General features: G+C 50.4%; 3 protein-coding genes across 8 annotated transcripts in view; 2 read left to right on the forward strand and 1 right to left on the reverse strand.

Annotated features, from left to right (window-relative positions):
• The window catches only part of BAZ1B (bromodomain adjacent to zinc finger domain 1B), a 44,161-nt gene extending 39,730 nt beyond the window's left edge, over positions 1 to 4,431 (reverse strand). Inside the window, exon 1 of the mRNA XM_032129733.1 lies at positions 4,209 to 4,431. Coding sequence (XP_031985624.1) covers positions 4,209 to 4,321 — 113 coding nt within the window. The 5' untranslated portion in view covers positions 4,322 to 4,431. The remainder of the gene's footprint in view (positions 1 to 4,208) is intronic.
• A 443-nt stretch (positions 4,432 to 4,874) lies between these two features.
• On the forward strand, positions 4,875 to 21,501 carry LOC116453883 (fibrinogen-like protein 1-like protein). Of its 6 annotated transcripts, none has more exons than XM_032129837.1 (6): positions 4,875 to 4,960; positions 12,244 to 12,338; positions 17,328 to 17,466; positions 17,710 to 17,853; positions 19,313 to 19,378; positions 19,980 to 21,501. In XM_032129837.1, exons 3-6 carry the CDS (start codon positions 17,463 to 17,465, stop codon positions 20,606 to 20,608), a joined length of 843 nt encoding a protein of 280 aa, XP_031985728.1. In that variant the 5' UTR covers positions 4,875 to 4,960; positions 12,244 to 12,338; positions 17,328 to 17,462; the 3' UTR covers positions 20,609 to 21,501. The 6 variants fall into 6 exon arrangements, with proteins under 6 accessions (XP_031985728.1, XP_031985731.1, XP_031985729.1 ...); XM_032129838.1 differs by lacking the exon at positions 4,875 to 4,960 and adding an exon at positions 4,967 to 6,932; XM_032129839.1 differs by lacking the exon at positions 4,875 to 4,960 and adding an exon at positions 4,967 to 5,091.
• On the forward strand, positions 12,940 to 13,988 carry LOC116453885 (fibrinogen-like protein 1-like protein). The gene has a single exon (XM_032129842.1). It carries the CDS (start codon positions 13,099 to 13,101, stop codon positions 13,519 to 13,521), a length of 423 nt encoding a protein of 140 aa, XP_031985733.1. The 5' UTR covers positions 12,940 to 13,098; the 3' UTR covers positions 13,522 to 13,988.
• Positions 21,502 to 26,880: the final 5,379 nt, after the last annotated feature.

Genomic DNA, 26,880 nt, shown 5'->3' on the forward strand with positions numbered 1-26,880 from the left:
CCATTCTGAGATTCTATGATTCAATTAATCATTTTAATAATGACTAAGTTGCAACCATAATACTATTTATTCCTGTGCCTCTCCCACAAAGAGCAGCATTAAAACCAAATCCAATCCTCACAGCAGACAGAAGCTTAAATGCAGGAGTGGCAGTCATCTCCAGCTTCATCCAACAATCCCTCTGCATTTCCCCCTCGGTTTCCTTCCATGCATCTGTGGACACCAGCTAGACATGCAGGACTTACAGTAGCCACAATATGAGTACTAAAGGAAAGACACACTTCTTAAGGGTTCAAAGCATGGCCTTAGAAAAAACCTAACTACAATCAAACATTTAATATACAGTTGGAAAATAAAATTAAGGTCTACTTTCCCCCGACATTTATCAAGTTCCTCCTATCTAAACCTGTGAAGAGATTCCCTTCCTTCCAGCAAGGAGAGCAAATAAATGCTGATCTCCAGTTGAAACATAATTGAATGACACATTTTTTTCCCCTAACATCATTTCCCATATCAGTAGATACGGGAGATCCAAGAGACTCTTCCCTATGAATGCTCCCCTCCTTCTACACATCTATGAGAACAGGCTTAACCTCACCATATCAGGACTCAAATTTCCCAGACTAGCCTGGAATTTAGAAGCAACAGATAATGGCAATTCCCCGTTCAGCTCAGATCTGCCTCTTCCATGCAATTTAATTCCACCTCCAGCTGGTCAGCTCATCTAACACTGACCCTGGACACACTCCTTACCCAGGGCTCCAGACTCGTCCCACAGCGCTGACCCTGCCTTTGTGCTCTGCCAGAACCTCCAGGTCAGGTCCTGCTTTGAATTCCTGGGGCCAGCACAAAGCCAAAATGCAGGAGGATGTTTTTGCAAAGTTTACTATAGCTCAAACTTTCCACTACATATACGCTGCTTGTCTTCTCCACTCAGACTGGAAACAAACCCAAGAAATTTCCGATTGTTAAGCAGGTCTGATCCAGGACTGCAAGTCATCACGCCCCTGGTATGCTATAACCAACCCATCCCTCTACACAGCTGGAGCTGCCATTGCCAAAAATTCCCAACACAGGAATAAATAAAAAAACCCCTGGACACCAGCTACTTGTGAACATTCCCCAAAAACCTATGAATAACGTGTATTTTAAATGAAACTGCTGACTACCCACTGCATAGCTGTTAATACATCACATCTGTTTGCATCCCACTGCAGATCACTTAATGCTGAAAGGCAGCAAAATTAAAGTACAAACAAAATTACAGTAGAAACAAGGGACCCTTTTAAAGAAAGATGTTTAAAAGTAACCAAGTTATCCACTGCACAAAAGAGCTGCTGAGGAGATAAAAAGTTTACTTCTTCCTCAGTTAGTAATTTCTGGGAGAGCATTAATATCAACTCCAAAAAAGTTTTACTCGTATCTGAATTGTCTGCACTCGTATTAGCCAGGAAGGTAAACTTGCCAGAAAGGTGGGTACATTTATAAGGTACTACTCCCTGGATGTGCAGCAAAGTTCTTCTGCAACTGGAGAGCGTGACAGAACAGTGCCTTGGTGCTGCCACCTTCCAGGCAGAGTTTGTCTGGCCAGTAACACACGTGAGGATGTGAGCAGCAGCCTTTAACCTGCCAAACCCGGCCCAACCCCTCTTCTTCCCTGCACTGACACCATACAGAAGTATTAGCTAAAGAGAGACAGCAGGCTTTTATCTGGAGAGGAGACAATACAGCTTCCCAAAACTATGCGCTGGAAGCTAAGGCAAAACTTTGGCTGGAACAGCCCAGGCTGGCTGAGCTCTCTGAACCCAGCATCTCTCCTGATCCAGCAGCAGTTTTCCAAACCATGCTGCAGCAGACCTACATGCCCACAGCTGAGCATGGGCTGTACCTGTTCACTAGGGTACACACTGGGTATTTGGGAGCCTGCAGCACCAGCTGCACTGGTGACAGGACCATACACGTGCAAAGCACTTTCCTGACACCTGAGGTAGCTCGGAGCAGATCCCACTGAGCTCCTGCAAGGATGAGTCTATCTCTGGCTGCCCAGCAATCCGCCATCCCCACACCCACACGATTAGCAGGGCCCTAGGCTTTGCCAGGATGCAAAGTGCTCTACACAGCAGGGCTTCTCTGAGAAGGTTTTTGCAGGATTTGGCAGTCAAAGGAAGCCACATAAAGCTATGAAGGAAAAAAAGACTCAAATAAACACCTGAGCTCTGCTGACCAGAGCTTATTCCACTCCTACTGCTGCCAGACACTTCCATAACACACACCCAAGGGGCAGATGTCTCTCCTCATGCACACCACCATAGTCTCCATTTTTTGTGCGACCCAATCTGCAGGAACTGCAAATTGTAACGACAAAAAAAAGCTTTAAGAACTTTTGGTGTCTTTCAAATGCCTCGCTTGTAGTTGTGCAGTTATAAGAACCTGCACAGTCTTTAGGGGAGGGGCTGATCAATAATTTCACAAGATAGAAAAAAATTCAGGAGAATATATTCTGCCAGGTCTTGGCATAAGTAACACTGGGTGAAGACTCAGGTACCTCCTGGCACACTCTCAGTAGGCCCTTCCCATATTCCAGAGGCACTCCTCCCCAGCACTATGTAGGATAAATAGAAGTGACCAAAAAAACCCTCCAAGTGTTCCTTGGGTAACATCTCCTTCCAGCTTACTGGCTCATTTGCAATTTTCTGTTCCACTTTTGGCCTAGCATATATTATACACAGTCAACAAGGCAAGACAGAAACCCAGCATTGCTTGGTTTCTCTTTTTAGCTTCATGACGTCTGTCTGCCAAGATGAACTTTCTAGAACATGCCAGGCTGCCTCCCACAGCACCCCATGAAGTACTTCCTCCAAGAGAAGAGCATCTCTCCAGAACCTCAGTGCTTGCCTTTGTTTTTTCTTTCCTTCTGATCATACAGCTAACACCCCCCCCCTCAGGATGAGAAACTATCCTTTTTTCCCCTTAATTTTAATACCACCCAAGTGTTTGCAGAAACATGTCCTCCACTTACTCACAAGATCTACAGGAGCCACCCAAAAAACCGGTGCTCTCAGAAGGAACCCCAGAACTCCCCTGTGCTGTTCTGACAAGGCAGATGACCCTTAAAGACACATCTTCTTTTGCAAAAGTAGTATTTAGGCTTAAACTCTTCCTCACAGGGAAAGAACTGCCTGGTCAGGTGGATGACTGAGCTACTTTCAGTTTGCATACACCAAAAAGAGCAGGTTGGCATCACAGACTGAATGCTTTAATTTGAAACACAGTTAAAAAGCAAGTCTCCAACACCCCACCTAACCTTGTTTTACTGGGCTGACTGCATTAACAATGCCTATCTGCACTCGAGAGATGCATTTCTTCTTCAAAAGCCACTTAATCCTTCCTAGGGGCTTTCTCTGCCTGTTCTGCTCACTGCAGAAACAAGACACTCTTCAACACAGGGACTGTGGAAGTTCTGGAGCCCCTTTGTCTTCCACACTGCCAACACCTCCTTCCTATATCCATGCATTCCCTCTCCTTAGTTCTCAACTCAGATCCTGATCTTTGTAACAGAAAACACCAACCCAGCCTCTGAAGCAGCAAGTCTGCAGGTTACAGCGCCGAGGTCCTGTCCCTTCAGCCCTGCTGGGGACCCGGACAGCGGCTCTGCTGCCGCGCAGCTCCGTGACAGTCACCTGCCTGGCCCACGGCCACTTCCTGCGATCAACGGCTGTCACACGCAGAAATGAAAAAAAAAAAAGAGAGAAAAGTGGTTTTCATGCAAAAGCAGCCGAGGAAGAGATATGCTCAGAATGAAAGCCTGGGATGTACACAAGGAGAGCTCCTGCCGCTGTTTAATTGTCTAGAAATTAAGGACTACGGAAGCCTCCGGTGCCAGTGTCCTCCTGACCCTCGGGACCCCAATGTCCGCACCCGCTCCAGGAGTGCCTGAATCGCTCTCACAGCCCGCTCTGACGGTCCCCGGTCCCCGTTAGCTCCACTCCCCGTCCGCTCCAGCCCGCGGAGCTGCTGTCCCGCTTCCCCCGCCCGCCTGGAACCTGCTCCGGAGATCCTCAGGGAACAACGACCCCGCCGAGCCCGGTGCAGCGCCCGCGGCGCTCCCGTTACGGTCCCACTCCCCGCCCGGCCCCACCACCGCTTTGTTCGGCCCCACCGGCCCGGGACCCGCCCCGGCCCCCCCGCGCCCCCGGTGCAGCGGATACTCGCGGGTGCGGAAGGCCTCCTGCGTGTGGGGGATGACGAACCGCTCGCCCGGCTCCCCCGGCGGCAGTGGCTTAGCCAGGGGGAACGGCTTGCGGCCGAGTAGCGGCGCCATGGTAAGACCCGGCGGGGCCCGGGCGGGACGGTTGAAAAATGGCGGGAGATTCCGCTCCCCCTCACGGCGGGCGGCGGGACCGGCCCCGCGCGCGCGCCCCGGCCGTGCCGCCCCGCCCCGCAGCGCCCACCCTCCGCGCCGCGGCGCCGGGAGTCTATTGGCTGGGCGCCCGCTCCGCCGGCTGCGGATTGGCCGCACGGCCTGTCAATCGTACCGCCTAGCCCCGCCTCGCCGGCGCGGCGGGGTGAGAGGTCGCGTTATGTAAGTGGCGGCGCAGCGCGCGGCTCCATTTTGTGGCCCCCCGTTATCCGCCCTCCCCCCCTGCCGCGCGGCGGCCAATCAAACCGCACCCCGGCCCCCCCAGCCCCGCGGTCGCCAATCAGAGTGCGTCCCGGCCCCCGCCCCTCCTCGCGCCCATCCGGGTACCGCGGCGGGGCCGCCCGCCGGGCTTTGTCCTCCGCGCCTGGCGCGGGGCATTGTGGGGGTTTGTGTGGCGGCTGCCGCCTCCCTCTCCGGAAGCCCCGGGCCGGGCCCGCCGGCGCGGCCTTTCACCGTCTCCTCGGTGCCCCCTTGGCGCCGGGTCTCTCCGCTGTGCGGGGAAGTGGAGCGGCGGCTCTGGCGGGCCGGCCTCCGGGGCGGGTGAGGAGGAGGAGGCGGGAACCGCGGCCTGGGGACTGTAGGGTAGTGGGGAGGGAGGCCCAGCCACGCCGTGGGTGCTGCTTCTGGGATTGGAGGGAAGACAAAAATTCGAGAGTTGTGGAGTGGGTTTTGTGAGTTTATGTGGTTTTTTTTTTCTTTATAAGAAATGTTGTCTGGGGAGTTTTGTGGCATGAACGTTTACCGGGGATTGGAGGGGCAGCAGCTCGAGCACTGCCTGCCTAAAGCAGTCAGAGCAGAAGCTGTGACCTCATACTTCTTTCCCAGGGATTGTGAAAGCGGATTTGTGTTTAATGTGCAAATGTGTTCCAGGGATCCTGAGTTTCTGCTGTTCATGGCCCTGAGGACTAGGTCTGCTTTTTACAGCCCTGTTGTGGCTGCTTCGGGATGAGAAGCAGCAGCCCTGGCAAACCGCTTAGAATCATAGAATCCCAGAATGGTTTGGGTTGGAAGGGAGGTTAAAGATATCTTGTTCCAACCCCTGCCATGGGCAGGGATGCCTTCCACTAGACCAAGTTGCACCAAGTCCCATTCAGCCTTGCCTTGGATACTTCCATGGATGGGTCAGCCACAGCTTTTCTGGGCAACCTGTGCCAAGGCCTCACCATTCTCACAAGGAAGAATTTTTCCCAATACCCAGTCTAACCGTGCCCTGTGTCAGGCAGATGGATGCTCAGATTCCCCCCTGCATGGGGAGGGCTGTTTATGCTGGGTGATTTGACCCAAGGGGATGTATGAACGGGACCAGTTATGCTTTGGAACAACAAAATTAATGGTGTTATTCGTTTCCCTAGCAGATAGGAGAGTAACTGGATCTCGCACAATATTCTCTAGATTGTAGATGTAATCATCAGATTATTATTGTGTGTTTACCAGATTGCTTTATGGGAATGAGGATCCCATCATTTCTGCTGGTGAAGTATTAAAAGCAGTTAACTTCCCTGGGTGCACACTCATTTGAGGTGTTGTGTAATCTTGAGAAGAAGTTTGTGCTGTGAGTATCCCTGGAACACACCAGTTGCATAACGGAGCACAGAGCACAGTGTCTGCTGGAGTCAAAAATCCACTGTATTTTCCATAGCATTGTAAACAGGCAGGAAAGAATGGTAATGCTGTAACGTAAGTGTCCACTCATGCTGTTGGTGGTGGTGGTAGTAGTAGTAGTAGTAGTAGTAGTATTTTGCTGCAATGGAACATGTTCCCAGTGAAGTTATGCCCCATCCCTGGAAGTGTCCAAGGCTAGGCTGGACAGGGCTTGGAGCAAACTGGTGTAGTGACAGGGGATGGAACAAGATGATCTTTAAAGTCCCTTCCAACACAACCCATCTCATACCATGATTCTGGGATTCTGTTTAGTACCCAGATAACAGATAGAACAGATATTTAGTGCCATAAATCCATCAGTGAGTGTAAGAATGGTTGTTGAGGATTCCCATTACCCCTGTAAGGTGCTGTAGGAGTAGCTTGAAAGCACAGTTAGCTCACAGCCAGTGAAACAGGTTCTTGTGGTACTTCACATAGAGCTTGGCTTCATTCCATGTCATTTTGTCAGAAATTAGAGTATCTGAGCTGAAATTCTACGTGGTGTATGTCTGCCTCTCTGGGCTGCAGGGCAAAGGGGGCAGGAGAAGGAAAACTGGAGTAATGAACTGAGGGAGAATTTGGGGAGCAGTATAATTTGAGAAGAGCATGCTCAGCTGAAAGGCAGTGTTGAGTGAATATGGCCCCTCTGCAGCTCCAACACTGTGGGGACACATCAGGGGTCTGACCCTGGGGAGTGGCAGGCACAGGGCTAGTCCTTGGGCAGGAAACAGCCTTCGGGGAGCTGGAGGGAGGGCAGGGACTTGAGGGAGGCAGGACCAAAGGGAGGGATGGAAGGGTGAGCTGCCTGTCCCTGCACATCCACCATGGAGCCATGTGCCTGTTCCTCCTTGGCAAACCATTGGGATCTGAGGTATGGCAACCTTCCAGTGTCGGTGCAGGACTGGTGAAGGTCTGGTGTCCCCCAGTCATTTTTCAGGCTGGGAAATTGTGTGTAATTCCTGGCACAGGTTAAACATACACTGACCAGAGAGCTTTTCATTGACCCTGCAGCTGCTGAGGCACCCAAAGGTTAGGTTTCTCTTCATGGGCAGTACCTGCCCGTCACAGCGGCTTCTCAGCCTCAAGACCTCTGAGTTACTCCAGGATGATTTTCCAAGGCTGTTGCATACTGTCTCCCAGTGCCCAGGAGATGGCAGTCCTGCATTTGGACAGTGTGTGCAGCTGTTCTCCAGATGCACCAGAGATTGGCTGAAGAGGAAAATCCCATCATGGGCTGCTTGTTTGGCCCTGCTGGGGAGGGAAATGGCCACGTTTGCAGGGTCTGGTGGTCTGTCCTGTTCTGGGAGATACTAAAGCTGGAGTGGTGAGCTGTGAGAACAGTATCTGCTCAGCAGGCAGGTGTTCCTGGGTGCGTATTGATGGCGCAAACTCCAGCAATGGGTTGGTGTCACTGTCAAGGAGTTATCACCACAGAGGACCTGGAGATGCAAGGTCCATGCAGCTTCAGCTCCTCCAGGTGTGAAGGCTTTAATCACAGCCAGGTGAAAAGGTCTTTGTGAGGATGGAGCCCACTGTCATGAAACCTTACCACTGGCTGCCTCTTCCCAGCCATGGCTGGTGCCTTTAGCATTCCAGCAGGGAGGGCACGATGGAAATCACCGTTGGACCCCCTGCTCCTCACTTACAGCCGTCAACTGCTCTTTTCCTTCCCCTCCCATCCTCCCTTGCCTTCACCAGCCTCCCCAAGTCATCATTGTCCTGCCTGGGGCTCTCTGGCCTCTTCCCGGCCCAGCTCAGGGGCTGTGCCCTGTCTCCGTCTCCCATCCCACACTCATTTGCCTTCGGTCTTTTGGAGGTAATGTTCTCAGTGGGCACATTTTTCTGCTTGAAGAAGGAACAGTGGAGCTGAGGAAGGGGCACAGCTCCTGGAAGGGTGCTTGGAGCCATCTGCAATACTCAGCCCTTCACAGAGGTCACTGGAGATAATCAGCAAGAACTTGGGATCTAAATCTGGGTTACTGCAAACTTGGCTGTGCCATTACAGAGCAGGAGACACTTAGAATGGCTTTCACTCTTGGGATGATTGGGAAACGATCTGTTTGCTAAGCAAAATGTCCAACCCATCAAGGAAATCCATTGTTAAACCCATCTCAGGTGTCTCTCCACAAGGCATAAACAAACACATCAGTCAATGTCACCTCCTTGAGCACAAGCTGATGTACCTCAGCTCCCAGGTGTCCGTCTGGGGCTGCAGCTTCAAAGTTCTTCCCTTTACTGTTCTACTCAGAAGATGATCATCAGTGTTGGTGTTAGGAAAGTGGTGCTGCAGAGAGCACCTGCAGAGAGGCTTCAGGTCTTAGATATACTTTAACAGAGCTTCTAAATCTGGAGATAGCTGGGCCCAAAGAGATCCAACCAGAAAGACCATCTTAAATAAGAACATCCCTGGAGTGGGGAATCTTCTAGGGAAAGGTCTGACCTTAAAAGCAGGAAAGCAAACTTCTCGGGATTATTTTTAGTGTAGAAGCAGAGTCCCACAGTGAAAAGTGCTGTCACAATGCTCTGTTCAGCACTCCAAAAACTGATGGTTGTAGTCATGCTGTAAAGCCATAAACTCCTTTGGGGAATGAACCTCTTTTCTCTTTAAAACCACATAAGCAATTCTAAAAATGCCCCTCTTGAAATTCTGTTCCTTAGTATATGCTTTGTGATCTTTAACTTTGCAAATGCTTATGGTTGTATAAGGCTGAACTGAAGTTGTCAGTTATTTCTTGGTCACTTAAGGATGGAAAACTTTGTTGTTCTTCAAATGTTTGCAACCTTAAGAACTTCTTTCCAAGTACTTCTTTGTGGATAAAAAAGACCTGTGCCTTTACATCACAGCTGCCAGATGCCATCTGAGTATGAACAAAGAGATAAACCCATGTACAGGCACACACCCGAGACCTTCCTCAGACTGGATGCTGTAGAAAAACCCTTTCAGCATGAAATATTTGCATTAGTTGGAGATTTAATTTGTTGTCTTGTGATGCTTTTGCAAACTTACAGACGAAAAGGTGGCCTGCTCTCCTGGCTGGACAGTCTTTCCTTTGATGCCTGGCTCTGGCTGAAGGCTGGTTAAGAAGAACTGGGACTTAAAAGAGCTGTTCTAAAGTTGAAAGGTGTACATAGAGGAAAAAGAGAAGCATTTGGACTCAGTTGAAATAACCTTCCACTTCTGTTAAACCCTGGTGGAGCTAAGGGGATTTATCTGAGCAAATGAATTGAATACAGGTAGGAGATGAAGCTGCGTCCCTGGGGATGTTCCCAGATTTTCCCTCTTCAGAGACAAGCAGATTTGCAAGTCTGGTACATGCGTGTTTAGAGAGCAAGACTGAGGAGTTGGTGACCCAGAGGAGTGAGGAGATGGTGAGTGGTGGGAGAGGTGACACACGGGTCTGTTCAGGCTGGCCATGCTGCTGGTCTGGCTCCTGCCCTGGCTTGCCTGGCCTGAGGGCACCTGAGGAAGTGCTGCATTGATGATTTTCTCAGCAGCTTCCGAACACACTTGGAGGTGTTTGACCTGGTGGTTTGCAAAGCCCTTCTCTGGGTCATTGACTCTCTCTCTACTTACACAGGAGGGAGTCAGTGTGCCCAATCTCTCGGCACAGCGTCCTGCTGATCTGTCAGCTGTTCTTGGGATCTGTGCTTGAAAACTGTTTCCTCATGTGTTCCTACACCTTAAAGCAATTTCTCAGTTTCCCCATCCTTCCCATGGCAATCCAGACTTCCCAGTTACCCCATGCTGCTCCTCTGGGCTAGTGAACCAGCAGAAGCCAACTCTGCCCCACGTGCTCCAAGGTCAGTTTGATCATAAATGTGACTTTGACCATGCGGGTCATAACATGCCTCTCCCCTCACCCGAGGTAGCTGCCAGGATCCAAAACCAGGGATTGCCCTCATCCCAATGCCTGCCAGACCACACAATGCTAGACTTCGTGCCAGCTGTCTGGGCATTGTGCTGGCAAGGGCCTCCATAAATAACACAGGACTTGGGAGCAGGACACAGCTGTGGGTGGGTGGCTGAGGCTGCCACCTGCTGTCCCCACTGATGCTCCCCAGAGGGGAGCTCCCGCAGGGCTTTGCATTTGGAGCTGCAAGCAGCCTATTGCCTTGTGTCTTTCAGAGAAAAAGGAGAGCTGATTAATGCTGGAGGATCTGGAAGAGCCACAGAGAGGGGACTTCTGGGAGGACTTAGTTAGCAGTGGCCCAGATACATCAAACCATCTTCTGCATAAAGCCATATCCCATTACTGCTCCCCTGTGCAGGACAGCTTACGGTACTTACCCTGTTAGAAGCCTGATGCTGCTTCGATATATTCCAAGGAGACTATGATAAAATTTCTGTCACTGTTTTCCCTAACTGATTTCAGTCAATCACTCCAGTGGAACTGGCTGCCTGCCCGGTGCTGAGGTGACATCGTGTCCCTGCCAGGCAGGCCCTGGTGGGGTGGGCCGAGCAGCACTTGAGGAGCTCTCAGGGGTGGGAAAACAACAGGCTTCCAGGGAATGTGCCCAAACATCCCCAGCATCACTGACCCTCTCCCAGTGAGGTAGTGAGCACTGTCCAGCTCCTGGCTCATAGCACACACAACAGGTGCAGATTCCATGGGACGCCTGTAGATGCTCTTTGCTGCGGGTGATGACATCCCCAGGTGACTCCAAGTCAGCTCTCCAGCTCCAGCCTGAAGTTAATCCAGATGCCGGATGGAATCTTGTTTCTTTCCAACATCAGTGAGCACTTGAACTGGACCAAAAGGCTCTAGCTTTACTCCATACCTGTGAGCCTGAAGCATGTTTTTGGGCTGGTGGTTTTGCTCGGGCAGTACATGGCCATCCCAGATGTAAATATACATCCTTATATATTCTCGGTCATGGTTTCACTATCAGAGACAGTAATGCCATCCCTGTTAGCACATTTTGGTAGCTCCTGAGTCAAGGGTTTGGGACTGGCACTGCAGCACAGGCAGCTGCACCAAGAGTGTGCAACAGCCAAACCCTATTCAGCAGCTCAACTCCAATCTTCCCAAATTCCTGGTAGGAAACACTTGCTTGCAGTTGTGTGTCTTCAAGGGGAAATCCTGCCTTGGGTCAGACACAGCCACGGGGCATCCTCCCATCTGCTGGGAGCTCCTTTGTACCCATATGGGCAACAAGTAGGGTGCTGTGGGCACTTCTGGGCCTAGAGGTGGCCTTTGCATCTGACCAGACCACCTTTCCTTTGGTACCCAAGGATCCCTTTGGGAAAGGGTCCTCTCCCCTCTCTTTGCTGTCCCCTACATGGTAAGAAATTGCTCTGGCCTAAAACCAGGATTTTATTTTAGGCTGGGGAATGGGCAGGGAAGCTCCTTCACATGCGCTGTGTTTCTGTGACTGGGGAACTGGGAGAAGCCGGAGACGCCCATCCAAGGGCCCAATTCCACAGCTCTCCCTGCAGCACTCCATGCTGGCCAAGGGGAGACAGTGTCAAGCTGCGATTCCATCAGTTTTCCCTTTTTGGGGAAGCTTGGTGACCCCATCCTCCTGGCATGGGGTCCAGGTTGCTGCTGAAGAATTGCTTCAGGTTCCCCAGGCACCAGAGCCTCTCCTAGGCCACCCATCACTTCTTGCCACTGGGGGGCCATGGGGCTAGACCACGACACTGCTGAATTCCTCCTGAGGAAAGTTTAGAGAGGACCTGCAGCCTTTTCCCTGTGGTGTGGGAAACTGGAAGGGGCAGTAATTGCTGTCATTGGGGCTGTTTGAGACCTGCCAAGCCTGTAGCCACAGAAAAATTACTAGGACAGGGTAGGAAGAAAAGTCACTTTGCTGCCTAACACCTGGGAAGGTACTTCATGAGACAAGTAGCCTTGACCTCAAAATATTTCCAAGCTATGGGCAGAGGGAAGAAGATGCTGTTGTCGAGTGTTGCAGCACCACAAACCAAGTGCTGTTCTGCTGAACTGATGAGTCCTGGCATCCGCATTGCCGTGGGGCTTCACTCGCTGTGAGTGCGTATGAAAAACTCCCTGGCTTTAAAGGGTGTTAGAAGTACCTATTTGGAAGATGTCTCCAGGATGATGGGAAGACATCTGTGTCATCTCATTTTTTCCATCCTTGGGTTTGGAATAACAAGGATTCATCTGGAGAACTGGATTTTACAACTAATACTGGCAAACTCAAATGTCCTTGTGTCCCTGCAGTGACCTTGTGCTTTCTGTGCCAAGGGGTGACATCACAAACCTGGCCAGGCGCAGGTGGAGAACAATGATGTGCAGATGTTGATGACACCAGGAAGGTAAGTACCGAAGCTCATCACCATGCTTACATGGATATAAGGGAGAAAAAAGGATGGAGAACTTGGCTAACATTTTTCATTTAACTCCTGTTAAATCCCTCCTTGATCCGCTTTGTCACACTCAATCTGGTGCTGACTCTGTCTTTCTAAAGTCGTGTTCAGACCTGCCTCTGCTCAAGCCTGTTCATGGTGTCTGTGTCTGCACACTGACAGCTCCTTGAGGCCTTTTTCTCCGAGGACTTGCAGGATTGGTGAATGGCTCCAACCAGTACTTGGGACAGGTAGAGGTTTGGTACAGCAGCATGTGGGCAACGGTGTGTGATGACTCCTGGGACATGACAGATGCTTCTGTGGTGTGTAGGCAGCTTGGCTGGGGGAAACGCAGTATCAGCCCTGGGCAGCGTTTAGTTTGGGAGAGGATCTGGGACTCTCTGGCTGGACGACATTAACTGCAATGGGCTGGAGAGAGTCCTCAGTGAGTGCTCATTGCGGGCATGGGGAAGAGTGCAGCTGTGGGCACGATGAGGACGCGGGCGTTTTATGCTCAGGTGAGGATGGGGTTTGCTTGATCTGTGCTCTTTGGGCAGGCAGGGCTTGGTGATGTCTTGGTCTTGCAGAGTCAGCCACAGGTCTGTCTGTGCCTTGGGCTTGTTCAATCCTCCTCTGTCCTGCCCCAGGCTGGCCCAGAGACTGCAGCAAGCTCCCTGCTGGCAGCCCCAGTGGCGTCTACATCATCCAACCCACAGGACTGCCTCCCATCATGGTGTACTCTGAGATGAACGGGGCAGACAGGGCTGTTATCCAGAGGAACCATCAGAGCTCAGCAATCCTCTGGAATGAGTCTTGGAGCACCTACAAGTACAGCTTTGGGAACGGGCACACCGAGTTTGGCTGGGCACCAAGTACATCCACCAGATCACCAGGCAGAAGGTCTACCATCTGGGTCAGGTTTGCCATCTGGGATGCTTCAAATGACATGAAGTTCGCAGACTACAACCTGTTCAGCCTGGGTGATGAGTCCCAGGGCTACCAGCTGTGGCTGGGAGCGCACTCAGGGACAGCAGAGGATGCCATGGCCTCCAAGGGCACCACGACCATGCACGACAACATGAAGTTCTCTGCTAAAGATCGGGGTCAGGACACTTCTAGCGGGAACTGTGCCACCAGCTCCGGGGCAAATTAGCATAACTGACGAAAATCACCAACTAGGAGCGTAAGTGGTGAGGCAATTTCTTCCCAGTTCAACCCCTTTCCAAATCCCCCCCCGCAGATGGGAACTAAACGTTGTTTATGAAAATGTGTCTCAAAGAGCTGGTCTCAACCTTGGTTCCCAGGAAGAACCAAGATAGGATAGGGGCCTTGGAATGTGTTTTGTCTTTCTGCCTATCAGGGTGGGGAAACGTACTGGGGCTAGCTAGGAACTGTGTAACTATACAACAATAGAGCTAGAATATATATGTAAAGAATATAGAGAATATATAAAAGCAAAAATCATTCAGGCAACAGCAACATGCGGCCGGGAGTTTAGGACTGAAGGAGGCTGCGTCCTCCAAAACCTTGAGAGGGAAAACCCCGTGGGCATGTGCCCCAGTGGACTCTCTCCCTTTATTCAAATAAAGTTGCAGGACTCCTCTGTCTCCTTTATGGACATTGGCTTTGCATAGCGTGATTTTCTGTACAGCATTGAGCAGGACGTTCTCACACCTGTTGTACCACCACTCCCTGTAGCTGCACCCCAACCTGGCTGTTCCCCAGTGCCCACACTCACCACCCTAGGAACTGGTCGCACATACTGGGCCCAGGCACCCACCACGGTGGGCAGGAGGACAAGGTCCTGGTGAAGCCAGAGTGCCCCAGCCTGGAACCCTGGGGAGGAAAGTGCCCATCACCATCAAGATCCCTGGGCAGCCCTCGGGATGCCTGAGCAGGAAAGGCAGAGCCAGGGCACAGTCAGGAGCAGGGGGCTCCCAGGGTAGTGGGAGCTGCAGCTTTGGGACAGCCTGTGCTTACATTTTCTCATGTTTCTCCTAAAAGTGGTTTGGGGGGGGTTTTTTTCTATAGGTCTAGAGGCAAAAGGATGTTTTTATGGGAAAGAAGTAAATCTGTGTAAGGACATCCGGAGCAAATAGTTCAAAGCCCTGCACTTGAGCTTGTTGTGTAAGACCTGGTGCTCCAGGTGCAGAAGATGCAGCTCACAGGAATGCAGGAAGCAGCCCAGCAGCAGCAGCAAACCGGAAAGAAATGGCAGGGTGGAAAGGAGTGGGATGGATGCTGGACACATTCATCCGTTCCCACTCCCTTGGTCTCCACGGCTGTCCCCCAGCTTGGATTTCTGCTTGTATCCCCTGGAGCTGCAAGTCCTGCAGGAAAGGAGCCATGAGAAAGAGGAGGAGGACTCATCCATCACCACCGTGCTGCTGGCCAGTCCTGCTGCTCCCATGTCCATGCTGGGCCCCTTCACTCCCAAGTCTGTCCCTACACACACCTCCTCTGTGTGAGCACATTGTCTCACATCGTTAATCATTGTGTGCCCATCTGGTGGCTTGTCTTTGCTCAAGATTATACTAAGAGGCCTCAAGATTTTATCTTGAGGAAAAATAAAGTAATCCAAATCTCCCAGCTGCGGGGCGTTTATCACCTGCAATTAATTTGACCTGCCCAGGAGTTAAAATCTTCCTGGAGATGTACCAACTGCTGCAGGTCAATAAAATCGCTGAAGGAGGGGGAAAGGCAAACAGATGGGCTGGAGCATGAACTGGAAGGAAGACTAGGGTCATCTGGAGATCAAAGAGAATAACACCTATGGGAAGTGGTTTGTCAAAAGTCCCTGGCTCCCGGCATGACACAACACCTCTGTGACAGCTGGATCTGTCTCAGCCTCCTCCCTGCAGAGCTGCCCAGACATCAGCTCCAGAGCTGGGCTCCAGACACAGATGCCTTGTGCTCTCCATCAGCAAAGGCTGGGGTTGAGGTCAACAACCTTTCTCAGGGGCCATCCCTAATCCCTAGATGCTTTGTGGCAGCTCTGAGCTCTCTGCTGGGATGTGTTATACAGTACCCCTTCCACAACAGTCTCAGGAGGGCTCTGCCAACCTGCTCTCCCCCATTGTGTGTGGGTGGGCATCACCCCAGCCCAGGTACTCTCTGAGAGAACGTCTCCATTCTCTCGTGGCCAGTGTATCAGGCAGCAGCTATTGGGTCACATCTGTGCAAGGTGTTTTGGTAAATCCTCAGCACTGAGCCTCTGTCTCCTCCTTCTTCCCTTCTGCTTTCAGTCTCCATTTTCATCCAGTGCTTGGGCGGCACCAGCAGGTCCTCCCCCCTGAGCTGCCGTCTGACCTCCAGCTCTTGCTGTGGTCCTGGGGGAACTGGGTGTCCATCACCAGTGCTGGGTGTCCATCTGGCTCCAGTGCACTCCCTGTGCTGGGAGATGATGGTTCCCTGGGCAGCAGGTCCCACAGTGAGGGCAGGGTAGGAGCAAGGGACAGATGCAGGTCACCATGTGGGGGGGGCTCGGTCCCTTCTTCTTCCTCCTTCCATAATTCAGCTCTCCTTATGACCTCCAGATACCCTGGCTGGGCTCGCACTTCCAAGACCATCCATGCCTTGTCACTGCTTCTTCAAGGGCCAGCAGTGTTTGGGGGGGGACCACCATGCGGTCCCAGCTGCAGGGACCTCCCTTATAGCTGTAGGATGAAGATGTCACTGAGGGGTAACAGCAGTCAGGGCCAACAGTTTGGGATGTCAGGCACAGCTTGGCACCTCGGCTTTGGGGCTGCACTTGGTGCCCAGGTGAGTGCAGAGAGCCAGCCCTGCTCCTGTGTAGCATAGGGCGGGGGCTGCTGGAAGGGCTAGGGAGACCTTTCTCATCTGTTTTGAAATTGGGCTGCCAGAAATGTGTCTAAGACAAATGCTACAGACCCAGGTTATATATGGCACTGGAAGCAGGGGTCAGGGCTGGGGACAAGGCCTTTTTGCTGCTCTCTGTGTGTGTGGAATCCCATGTGTAATGTCAGAGCACAGTTTCCCCTCGAGTGATGCACCAGGTGAGGTGGACAGACCTGGAGGGTGTCTAACAGAGATTTCTGGCCTGGCCAGGTGACAGAATGTCCCTACATGGCTTGGCTTCAAACCCCATAAGTATTAACAACCCCAAGAAAAACCCTTATCAGTAGCTTTTGTCAGTTTTGTGGAATTCTGTGTGAACATCAGCAGCTGAGAACTCTTATCACAGAAGCAGAACAGCTGGCACGTGAGAAAAGGTGTGTGGGGAAGGAGGCAAACAAACCATGAATTTCCAGGAATGGGCGAGTTCTGCTGTTTGGATTGACTATCTCACCTCACTGATAAACAGAGCTGGACTGCAGACACAGATACCTTGTGCCCTCCATCAGCAAAGGCTGCGGCAAAGGTCAACAACCTTTCCCAGGGGTCATTCCTGACCCCTGGATGCTTTGTGGCAGCTCTGAGCAAAAACCTGGTGGTCATGCAGTGCCCCTTCCCCTACACTCCCTGCTCTTATCCCCTATGTCCTGAGGGGGAGAAACAGGCTCAGGAGGGCTCTGCTTACCTGCTCACCTATTCTCCCCCATGGTATGTGCGTGTGGGCATCACCCCAGCCCGGATGCTTTCTGAGAGAGAGAAAGCCAGTGCATCAGGCAGCAGCTGCATCTGTGCAGGGTGTTTTGGTAAATCCCCAGCACCAGGCTGGAGTCTCTTCTTTCTTTCCCTCTGCTTTCGGTCCCCATTTTCATCCAGTGCTTCAGTGGCACCAGCAGGTCCTCCCCCTGACCTGCTGGCTGACCCCAGGGGCCCCTCCCATGGCCCTGGTAGGACCGTTACCAGGAACTTTTCTTGGTTTTGTGGAATCCTGTTGTGGAATCCTGTTGTGAACCCCAGCAGCTATTTGCTAGGAACCCTTACCACAGAAACACGACAGATGGTGCATGAGAGGTACCTGCAGAGGACAAACAGACCATAAATTTCCAGGAATGGGTGAGTACCGCTATTTGATCAGCTGCTTCACCTCACTGATGAGCTCTACATAACATCAGGGTTGGCCATGCTGCCACCAGACCAGATCTACTCAGCTCCCCAACTCCACAGGATCCCAACAGAGACAGCATGGGTGAGTGTGGGATGGGATGGGATGGGATGGGATGGGATGGGATGGGATGGGATGGGGTGAATTTTGTGTGCAGCTGGGCATCCCTGCCTTTCTTTCCAAGGTCTTAGGTCTCTGTGCTTTGTTTATCCCTCTTGTACTAGCTCCTGAGTATCTTTATGTACCAGTGATACCCACAACCCAACACATCAGTTCTCCTCCAGAGGATTCACATTCCCGGATTCACTGTGTATCTTCTTTCTCCAGCTGCTCGTCACTACAGTCCTCTGTTCTTCACCTCCATGCTGGCCCTTGTATCCCCGCTTCTTGCTCTCCACATCGAAAACCTGGAAAGATTGAAAGCAGATTTGGATGAAATCATTAATATCCATTCTGATGGGCCTCTTCCTGGTATGTGTTTTCTGTCTTGCATCCCTAAACTTTGTTCATCCAAACATCAGGAGCCCTCTCCTCTGCACAGAAAGGGAGGTGTGGAAATAAAAGGATCCTGATCAAATCTTCCTCTAATTTAATATCTTAACCAAACATCACCAGATTTGGTAATTCAACCTTCTTTGTTATTGACAAGATTGCATGTGGCAGCTTTTTCTAGACAGACTGTTTCTCTTCCTTTATCTATTCTCTTCCCACATATATTTGTATAGTCCATTCACAGGCCTGAAACTTCAGAGAGACTTTGTATAAGTGACTAACCAGAATGCTTTCTGAAGCTTGCACATGGCTAAACAGTCTCAAAACCTCATCAAACCACTGATGGAGGTCACAATTCCAGAAGCTCTCAGGGAACTATTCTTACTGAGATGGGTGCTGGGATTTCTCTTAAACAGAAAATCGTTCTCTCATAGCTGTGAGCTCCTTTGATGCCTTTTCTTGGTCTTAAAATCAAGAGTCATACATGGTTAGAATGGGAAAAGGGATTTTATCTTGGTATTTATTTTAAGGATGTGCATTGAAATGCACCCTGCTGAATACCCCTTAAAAGATCGGGTATAACATTATAAGTGTTACTAATTAGCATATCTATTAAAGATTCCTTAATGAGAGGCTCAAGTGAGCCCCCGTCCCCAAGGAGCCTTCCCCTGGATGGTTCTATCTGAGCTTACAGAATGTGTTCTGGAGAGGACCTTGGGCTCTGGGGCACACTGATCCCTAGCTACAAAGCTTCTAAAATGTTTAGTCTCTTAGCTTGACAAACAAGTCCAAGAATGTAGGGAAAAAGCACTGGGAATACAGAAATTGTAAAAAGGTATAACAGGGGTATAAAAGAAAAGGCAAAAATCTTCATGGCATCACCTTCACACTCTGAAGGTTTCTGGAGCTCTTTATGGATTGAATGAACATATGAATCCTTCATCACTGAAAAGCAGGTTCAACAGCAACAGCTCTCAGCAGTCTGATCTCGGTCTGAGAGCACCCATGGTCTATATCCTCCTGATCCTTCTCTCTCTGGTACATCCTTGTACTCATCACTACTACCCTGAGCAACTTGTTCTAGTGGAGGATGTCCCTGCTTATAGCAGGGGGATTGGGCTAGGTGGTCTTTTAAAGGTCCCTTCCAACCTAAATCATTCACGATTCTGTGGTTCTACTCAGGTATGCCGTCTGCTCCTTGCTGAGAGGAGCAAATATGCAGCTGCTTGATGGCTGCAGAATTCCTGTTCCTAGTCTCTGATCCTTTTGAAGATTTTCCAACCAAAAACTATCACACAGAAAGAAAAATGAGCCAAGTGTCATCATTGAAATGTCCTACAAAAAACTCAGTGCTGGAAATAATAGCCTGTGAGGGCTGGACTTACCTCTGTGCTGTGGCACAGGGCTGCTCTTCTCATTCCTTGTTTTCTTGATGCAGATGAAGCTGGAGGGATCATCCAGCAGAACCAGGCAGCTGACCCTCGGCAGGCACAGAGCCACAGAAGTAAGTACCCACATCCCCCAGGGAACAGGGAGGGGTGTAGGGAATGAGGGCAGAGTGGTGGCAGGTTGGCTATCAGCCTGGGGAGCAGCCAGCCCAGCGCCTCAGCAGAACTCCATGTGCTACTCCAAACATGAAGGCCACTGGATGAGGGTGGGGTCAGTTTGGACATGAGAAAGAAATGTCAGACAATGAGGGTGGTGAGGATCTGGCACAGGTTGCCCAGAGAAGCTGTTGCTGCCCCATCCCAGGAAGTGTCCAAGGCCAGGTTGGACAGGGCTTGGAGCAACCTGGTCTAGTGGAAGGTGTCCCTGCCTGTGGCAGGGGGGTGGAACAAGATGGGCTTTAAGATTACTTCCAAGCCAACCCATTCTGGGATTCTGTGATCTCAGAGGACTCTGCGGCCGTTACTTACAAGCCACAAGTCCACAGAGGATATCCCTTCCGAGCAAAGCTGGGCTTTCACAGCCATCCACAGGGTCCAATGCTAAGGGAATGAGATTTCCTCCTTCCTGACCCCAGGGATGCAGTGGATGCCAGGTTGCAGGGACAGCAGACTGGAGTGTTGTGCCTGTTGGTCCTCCAACATTCTCTCATGTCCCAGGTTGGCCCAAGGACTGCAGCGAGCTCCCTGCCAGCAGCTCCAGTGGCATCTACATCATCCAGCCCACAGGAATGCAAACCATCGTGGTCTACTGTGAAATGAGCAGAGAGAATGGAGGCTGGACCGTCATCCAGAGGAACCACAGAGATACACCGGTCAGCTGGGACGAGTCCTGGAGCACCTACAAACACGGCTTTGGGAATGTGCACACTGAGTTCTGGCTGGGCACTGAGTACATCCACCAGATCACCAGGCAGAAGGTCTACCAGGTCAGGTTTGCCATCTGGGATGCTTCAAATAACATGAAGTTCGCAGACTACAACCTGTTCAGCCTGGGTGATGAGTCCCAGGGCTACCAGCTGAGGCTGGGAGCGCACTCAGGGACAGCAGAGGATGCCATGGCCTCCAAGGGCACCACGACCATGCACGACAACATGAAGTTCTCTGCTAAAGATCGGGATCAGGACACTTCTAGCGGGAACTGTGCCACCAGCTCCGGGGGTGGGTGGTGGTACTCAGCGTGTTATTCTGTGCGTCTGAACTTCAAAGGGGGCATGACATGGGGCAGCCTGTGCCAGGGGAACTGCAGAGCCTCGGCCATCCTCATCAAACCCACCACCTACTGCTAGTTGCATTTTCATTTCTTTGCTGTCCAACCTGGGGCTAATTCTCGCTCTCCAAAGAATTCAAACAAAGCAAAACCAAACCGGGTATGTCATGGGAATGTGCATGGGGGTCTTTGCAGAGGTTGGTCATATGTAGCTACTGAAGAAAATAAGGCATTTTCCACTTTTTCTTCCTCCTGTAGATTTCCCCTACTTCTCAGCTGTGCCTGTGTCCTCTAGTTCAGAGTCAGATCATTTAAATTACATTAATAATAGAAACAGTCTCTTGGAAACTCACAAGTTTCCAGATCAGTACTGGGCTTCACATAACATGTGAAATGGTCAACCCAGTAGACTTCTGTGGCTTTGTAAGTTAAATTACATCCTTAATTTCAGGAAAACTACCTAATTTTTGCTGAAGATCTTGCTAAGATACTAAAGTGCACAGTCAACCTCTCACTCTGAACCTCCTGCATGTAAGGCTTAATAGATGTGAAATAGTCAAATAAATTGGTATTCAAAGAACTGTCTGAATTGTGAAAGTCTATTTCAGACCTTTGAAGTGCTCGAAGAGGTTAATGCATTAGAGGGTTTACACCACTGCAGCTCAGCTTTTCCCTGAGCCAGGGCCATGATTACTTCCCAGAGTCAGTGCTGGTAGAACAGTTGGACTTGATGATCTTAGAGGGCTTTTCCAACCCTCATGATTCTATGATACATCCTCATCTTTGAAGGCAGAACCCTTCAGCAGATGCCACCCATTCCAGCTTCCAACCTCCGCGGTATTTATGTACTAAAATTGCCTCCAGTGGCATGTGAGTCCTGGAGTGCCTTTGGCTCAGGGAGATGAGAGCTGTTTCCTCATCAATACAGAGGCATGAGCTAGCAAATAAAAATCATTGAAAACAATTCTTCTATTACTTTGTCATGCTTGTGTGCAATTTTTTATACCATGGTTTTACTGCATGTCTGCCTTGAAACATGGGATTTCTCTCCTGCCTCCTACTGCCTCCTGCCCCTCTGCAGTGAGTCATGAGGTGTGTGACAGGAGGAATAGGCATCTGTCAGCTCAGAACGGAGACTAAACCCAGTGTAGGAGACAATAACCTAAATAAAATGTTCTTGGCTCTCAAACTTGGGAATTTCTTGTTGCATTTAGAAAACATTTGGGTTTTTTTCTTGGCTAACACTCTTGCCTTGAGGATACACATGGACATGTATCATTAAAGGGACCCTCTGCTAATGCCTCCCCTCCAGGTTGGGCACCCACCATGCATCCAGGTAGTGTGAGAGGCAGCTCAGGGGCAGCACCACCCACCTGTGCTGGGCTCCCAGCACAGCATTCCCTTCCATGACAGGAAAGACAATTCCATTGGATATTGCATCCTCATGGTGAGTCTCCTTATGATGCAGAAAAATCTCTTTTGCACCATGTCCCCTCGTTATCTTTAACCAGTGTGACTTTTGTTGAGTGGAAGAGATTGTCCCCATCTGCCCTTGTGAGACCCCACCTGCAGAGCTGCCTCCAGCTCTGGGGTCCTGACCACAGGAAAGATGTGGAGCTGTTGAAGCAAGTCCAGAGGCGGCCACTGAGATGCTCCAAGGGCTGGAGCCCCTCTGCTCTGGAGCCAGGCTGGGAGAGCTGGAGGTGTCCAGCCTGGAGAAGAGAAGGCTCCGGGGAGACCTTAGAGCCCCTTCCAGTGCCTAAAGGGGCTCCAGAAGAGCTGGAGAGGGACTTTGGACAAGGGCCTAGGGTAACAGGACAAGGGGGAATGGCTTCCCAGTGCCAGAGGGCAGGGCTAGATGGGATATTGAGAAGAAATTATTCCCTGTGAGGGTGATGAGGCCCTGGCACAGGTTGCCCAGGGAAGTGTTCCAGGCCAGGCTGGACAGGGCTTGGAGCAACCTGGTCTAGTGGAAAGTGTCCCTGCCCATGGCAGTAGGGTTGGAATGAAATATCTTTAAAGTCCCTTCCAACCCAAACCATTCTGTGATTTTTGAAGTGATACCTCACTTATCCTACAAGCTCCAAGGCTGCTGTGTGTCCTCAGGCCTCTCTTGCTCTCTCCAGGGAGGCTCAGCTTGTCCCACAGTAACAGAGACGGGGTGTGGTGAGCCAGCCCTCCCCAGCTTTCTTGGCAAACCACTGAGCACACATCACCATCGTGAAACCCACTTAAAATGCAACGTCAATGTGAAAAGAAGGGATTTGAGAAGTGTAATCTCACCATTACATTTCTGCTGGTCCCCAGAGGGTGCTCTTGCCCAGGGTTTGCCAGGCAGCTTCCTATGGAAAGGAAGTTTGGCAGACAACAAGAGCCCAGAAATATTCTATAAGGAGTCTAGCTGCAGGCTGCAGTTTTCTTCTCCATGTTTCTTTCTCTGTCCTGCTACTGCATGGAGTGCTGAGATCCTGCCAGCACCAGCTGCTCAAACAGGGAATGAGAGCCAGGCCATCCAAGGAAAAAAGCACCAAGAAACTCATTGCATAGATATAGAATCATGGACTCACAGAATGGTTTGGGATCTTAAAGCTCATCTGGTTCCACCCCTCTGCCATGGGCAGGAACACCTTCCACTAGGCCAGGTTGCTCCAAACCCCATCCAACCTGGCCTTGAACATTTCCAGACATGCAGCAGCCACATCTTCTCTGGGCAAGCAGAAAATACACAGCAGAAAATTTCCTTCCAGGCAGAGAGAATACAACATGTTTCCTTAAACTAGGATTTTTCAACCTTTCTCAAAAGGATTTAATAAGCACTTCAGAATTGTTTCCTAGGGAACATGGTGAGCTTGCACAAGGTATAATTTGCTCTTTTTTTCTTATCTTTTATTCATCTGCAGTGAAAGATGGAAAGTACAAAGACTTTCTCTGCCCATTCTTGCATGGGCCTGAGGAACAGATGCCTAGGTGGCTCTGACAAGCTGGGGATGCCTCTCACCCTGAGGGTCTGGAAGATCTCACTCCGTGCCCAACAACACCCACCTGAGCAATGGGAGGCCAAGGGTGAATTTGTGCCTGTGTCCTGAGCTCCCATCAGTCAGCTTTGCTTTGGACACACAAAGAATTTTAATAGTTCCAGTCCTCCATCAGTTTATCCAATTCCTTATTAAGACCGATTAGACTTCTGGTTTCACAGCACCCTGAGATGAACATGCCATGCCAGCCTTTCTTTTGCCTGCTGCCTCTGGAAACACAGAATCACAGAACAGTTAGGGTTGAAAGGCACCTCTGGAGATCATCCACTCCAACCTCCAGCTCTGAAAAGTGCTGCATGACCACCTCTAACCATTCCCTGTTCCTACTGCATCCATGTCTACACTGCTAGTGCCTGTCACCTCATTCATCTCTTTCCTAACACAGTCCTGATCCCTTTTCTTGCAGGGGTGCCATTCCCACTTCTGACCACCCATTTTCTTCATCTCTGTGACTCTTTTGGGGTTACTCTACGATGTGTATCCCTTATCGCCGCTCTATGCCCAGACGTGATTCCTGTGCTTTTCTGTGCCTTTAAAACTGGGTGTGAGAGATAAAAAAAAAAGCCAGACAAATTTTTCAAAGCAGTTTGTGCTCCAAGGACACAGAGACAGCTGCTGCTGCTGCTGCAGAGCAGAGGGAAGCACCTTCCTGCTTTTCCTGGCTCTTGGCTCCTTTTCTTGGAAGAGAGAGATGGAGAGTTAAGCTCCTTTGTTGTCCTGGGGCTTTGGTTTCTTCTTCTTCTCTGCTGGACTGTTCAGCAATACCAGAACACACCGGGAGACCTTACAGCTCGGCCCGGAGGGGCCCAAGCCAACCCAGCTCCGAAGAGGAGAAAGCCACACCCACAAAGGACTCTGGAAATTTACCAGGTTCTCTCCACAGCGAGAGGTTTTATTTTCCAGTATTATTCCTTTCCCGTTGTGCATTGTGTCTATTAAATAAATAGTTTTTTTCCTTTCACTCTCCCCCGAGGAAAAACTTTTTTCCCGAACCTGGTGGGGGAGGAATGGCTGAAACCTGCCTTCCATCAGAGGATGTTCATTTTGGATGTTCTTCCGACTTGGTCTCAAACCAGGACGGTGACCTTTTCCAGTTTTTCTCCATCTTTTCTGAGCCAGGCACCAAAGCCACACACACTTGTGAGCTTGCTTTATACTGGGGCAAGCGATATTTTCCTTGCAATATCTGGAGCCTTTTTTACTTTTTAGTCACTCCTGAGCCTTCAGCTGATGTTTTCAGGGAGCTGCTTACAGTCACCTTTAGCTCTTGACTGGCATTCATCTAATTTAGAGTCCCCCGGTGTAGAGTGAGGGATGTGCTTCACTTTATCCTTCTCAACATTGACTCTAATTTCTGATGTTATCATCCACCTGCTCTGTAGCCTGAAATACTTCTGCAGTGCTCTCTAGCCACCTTTACCTGTGTCAGTTCTAAACTATTTTCTGTAGCAGAAACACTGTCACCATCCAATTTGCAGCCTTTTCTCCATATCATGAATACGCTGAAAATTCCAGCCCCAGTGGAGATGCTTGTAGCATCCGACAGGAAATCTCTGCATTTTTACCAATTTGCCTTATCTTTGCAAGCTGTTGATCTGTTACAGCTCAGTGTCTCTGAAAATTCTATGACAGACCTTCTTCAAAGTGTTTTTGGATGACATTATATTGACCAGGTTACTCTTGTCCACACACACCACCGCTTCTTGCAACAGCTGGAACAGATGTCTGAGTCACAACATTCCTCTAAAAACTGTGTTGACTCTTCCTCAGTTTATTGTATTTATAGAGTCACAGATTCATGGAATATCCCGAGTTGGAAGGGACCCACAAGGATCATCGAAGTCCGACTCATGGCCCTGCACAGGACACCCCCAAAATCCCACCCTGTCCCCAGGAGCATCCCGTATCTTTATCTCTGACATGTTTGTTTCCTTGTGCCTTGCCTAATTATTAGTTTCCCAGGACACTCACATGCCCATTACTGCTTTAAAATGTATGCAGACAGTACTTTTAAAATTACTTCTCTCTTCAACATCTTGACAGACAGCTTGGGACAGGCTGAGGTGGTTGTAAGGAATCACAGATGGGGGGGGGGAAAATGCTACAGACCCACAGAAATCTGGCTGGAAAATGAATAAATGGTTCTTAAATGAAGAAACGGTTCCAAAGGGAGGTTTGCAACAACCAGTGTAGAAGCTGTACAAAACAGCTTTTTGTGCATATTCTTCTTTCAGCTCTGGAAAACACCCTGGATAGCTGCTGACCCTTCTTGGACCCACCTAGGTGGTACGGAAAGTATCCAGCTCCATCTACAAACTGGATTAGGGTTCCAGTGCCTGCAGCTATCTATGTCGGGTTTATCCCATCCATTTATACTGTATCTCCATTGGAGGTACCTAAGATCTGTGCCTGGGTGCTCTCCAGGCATATGTGCTCCATCCAGGATGTGGGGCTGGGGAAGAAGTTGCCAGGAACTAGAGAGAAAAAAAGTGGTTTAAGTCTGAAATTATATCCGCTGTGTCCCTCTGTGGCTCAGGTCAGTGAGCAAATGCTTGTGACACTGGTTGCCCAGAAAAGCTGTGTTTTCCCCATCCCTGGAAGTATTCCGGGCCAGGTTGGACAGGGCTTTAAGCAACTTGTTCTAGTGGAAGGGGTCCCAGGTCTAGTGGAAGAGGAGTGAAATGAGGTGAGTTTAAAGGTCCCTTCCAACCCAAACCATTGTAAAATTTTATGATTCTGTGATTTTAAGGACTGCATGACCACAAGGTGTGTAAATCCCACCATACCCAAGCTCATAGTTGTTCTCTCTCACATTTGCTGTTTGCATCCCGTCTCCTGCTGGGTCACACCTTGGAGCATGTTTTCCTGGGGCTGTTTCTCAGCTCAGCATTTGGCTCAGTGCCTTGGCCTGCTTTGTGCTGAGCTGAGTGCCCGTTGCTATAATTTTACCTGTTTGTGTCCCTTAATCTGTATTTGTTCCCTTGAAAGTGCAGGGAGATCCATTAAAGCAGAGGCACTGGGTAAATACTGCCTACTCCTCACTCCACCGGCACCCGGGATCAGCGATTAACTCTGGGTAAACAGAGCCGACTGCCAGCCAACCCTTGGCCACAGCAAGGGGGAACAGGGGACCCGCAGTGCTCCTCCCCAGGTGTGTGGGGCACTTAAAAGCTGGAGTTGTCAGGACACTACTGGAGCAGGACGGTGGCCTGGAGCTGAAGCTCAGGTGGCTGGTGGCTGGTGCCTGATGGCCATTGGACGTGTCCTGCTGATGGTGTGCCGTGGGCGGGATCAACCACCAGCACTATAAATAGGG

The sequence above is a fragment of the Corvus moneduloides genome, chromosome 20, assembly GCF_009650955.1.
Source record: "Corvus moneduloides isolate bCorMon1 chromosome 20, bCorMon1.pri, whole genome shotgun sequence".
NCBI classification, from domain to species: domain Eukaryota; kingdom Metazoa; phylum Chordata; class Aves; order Passeriformes; family Corvidae; genus Corvus; species Corvus moneduloides.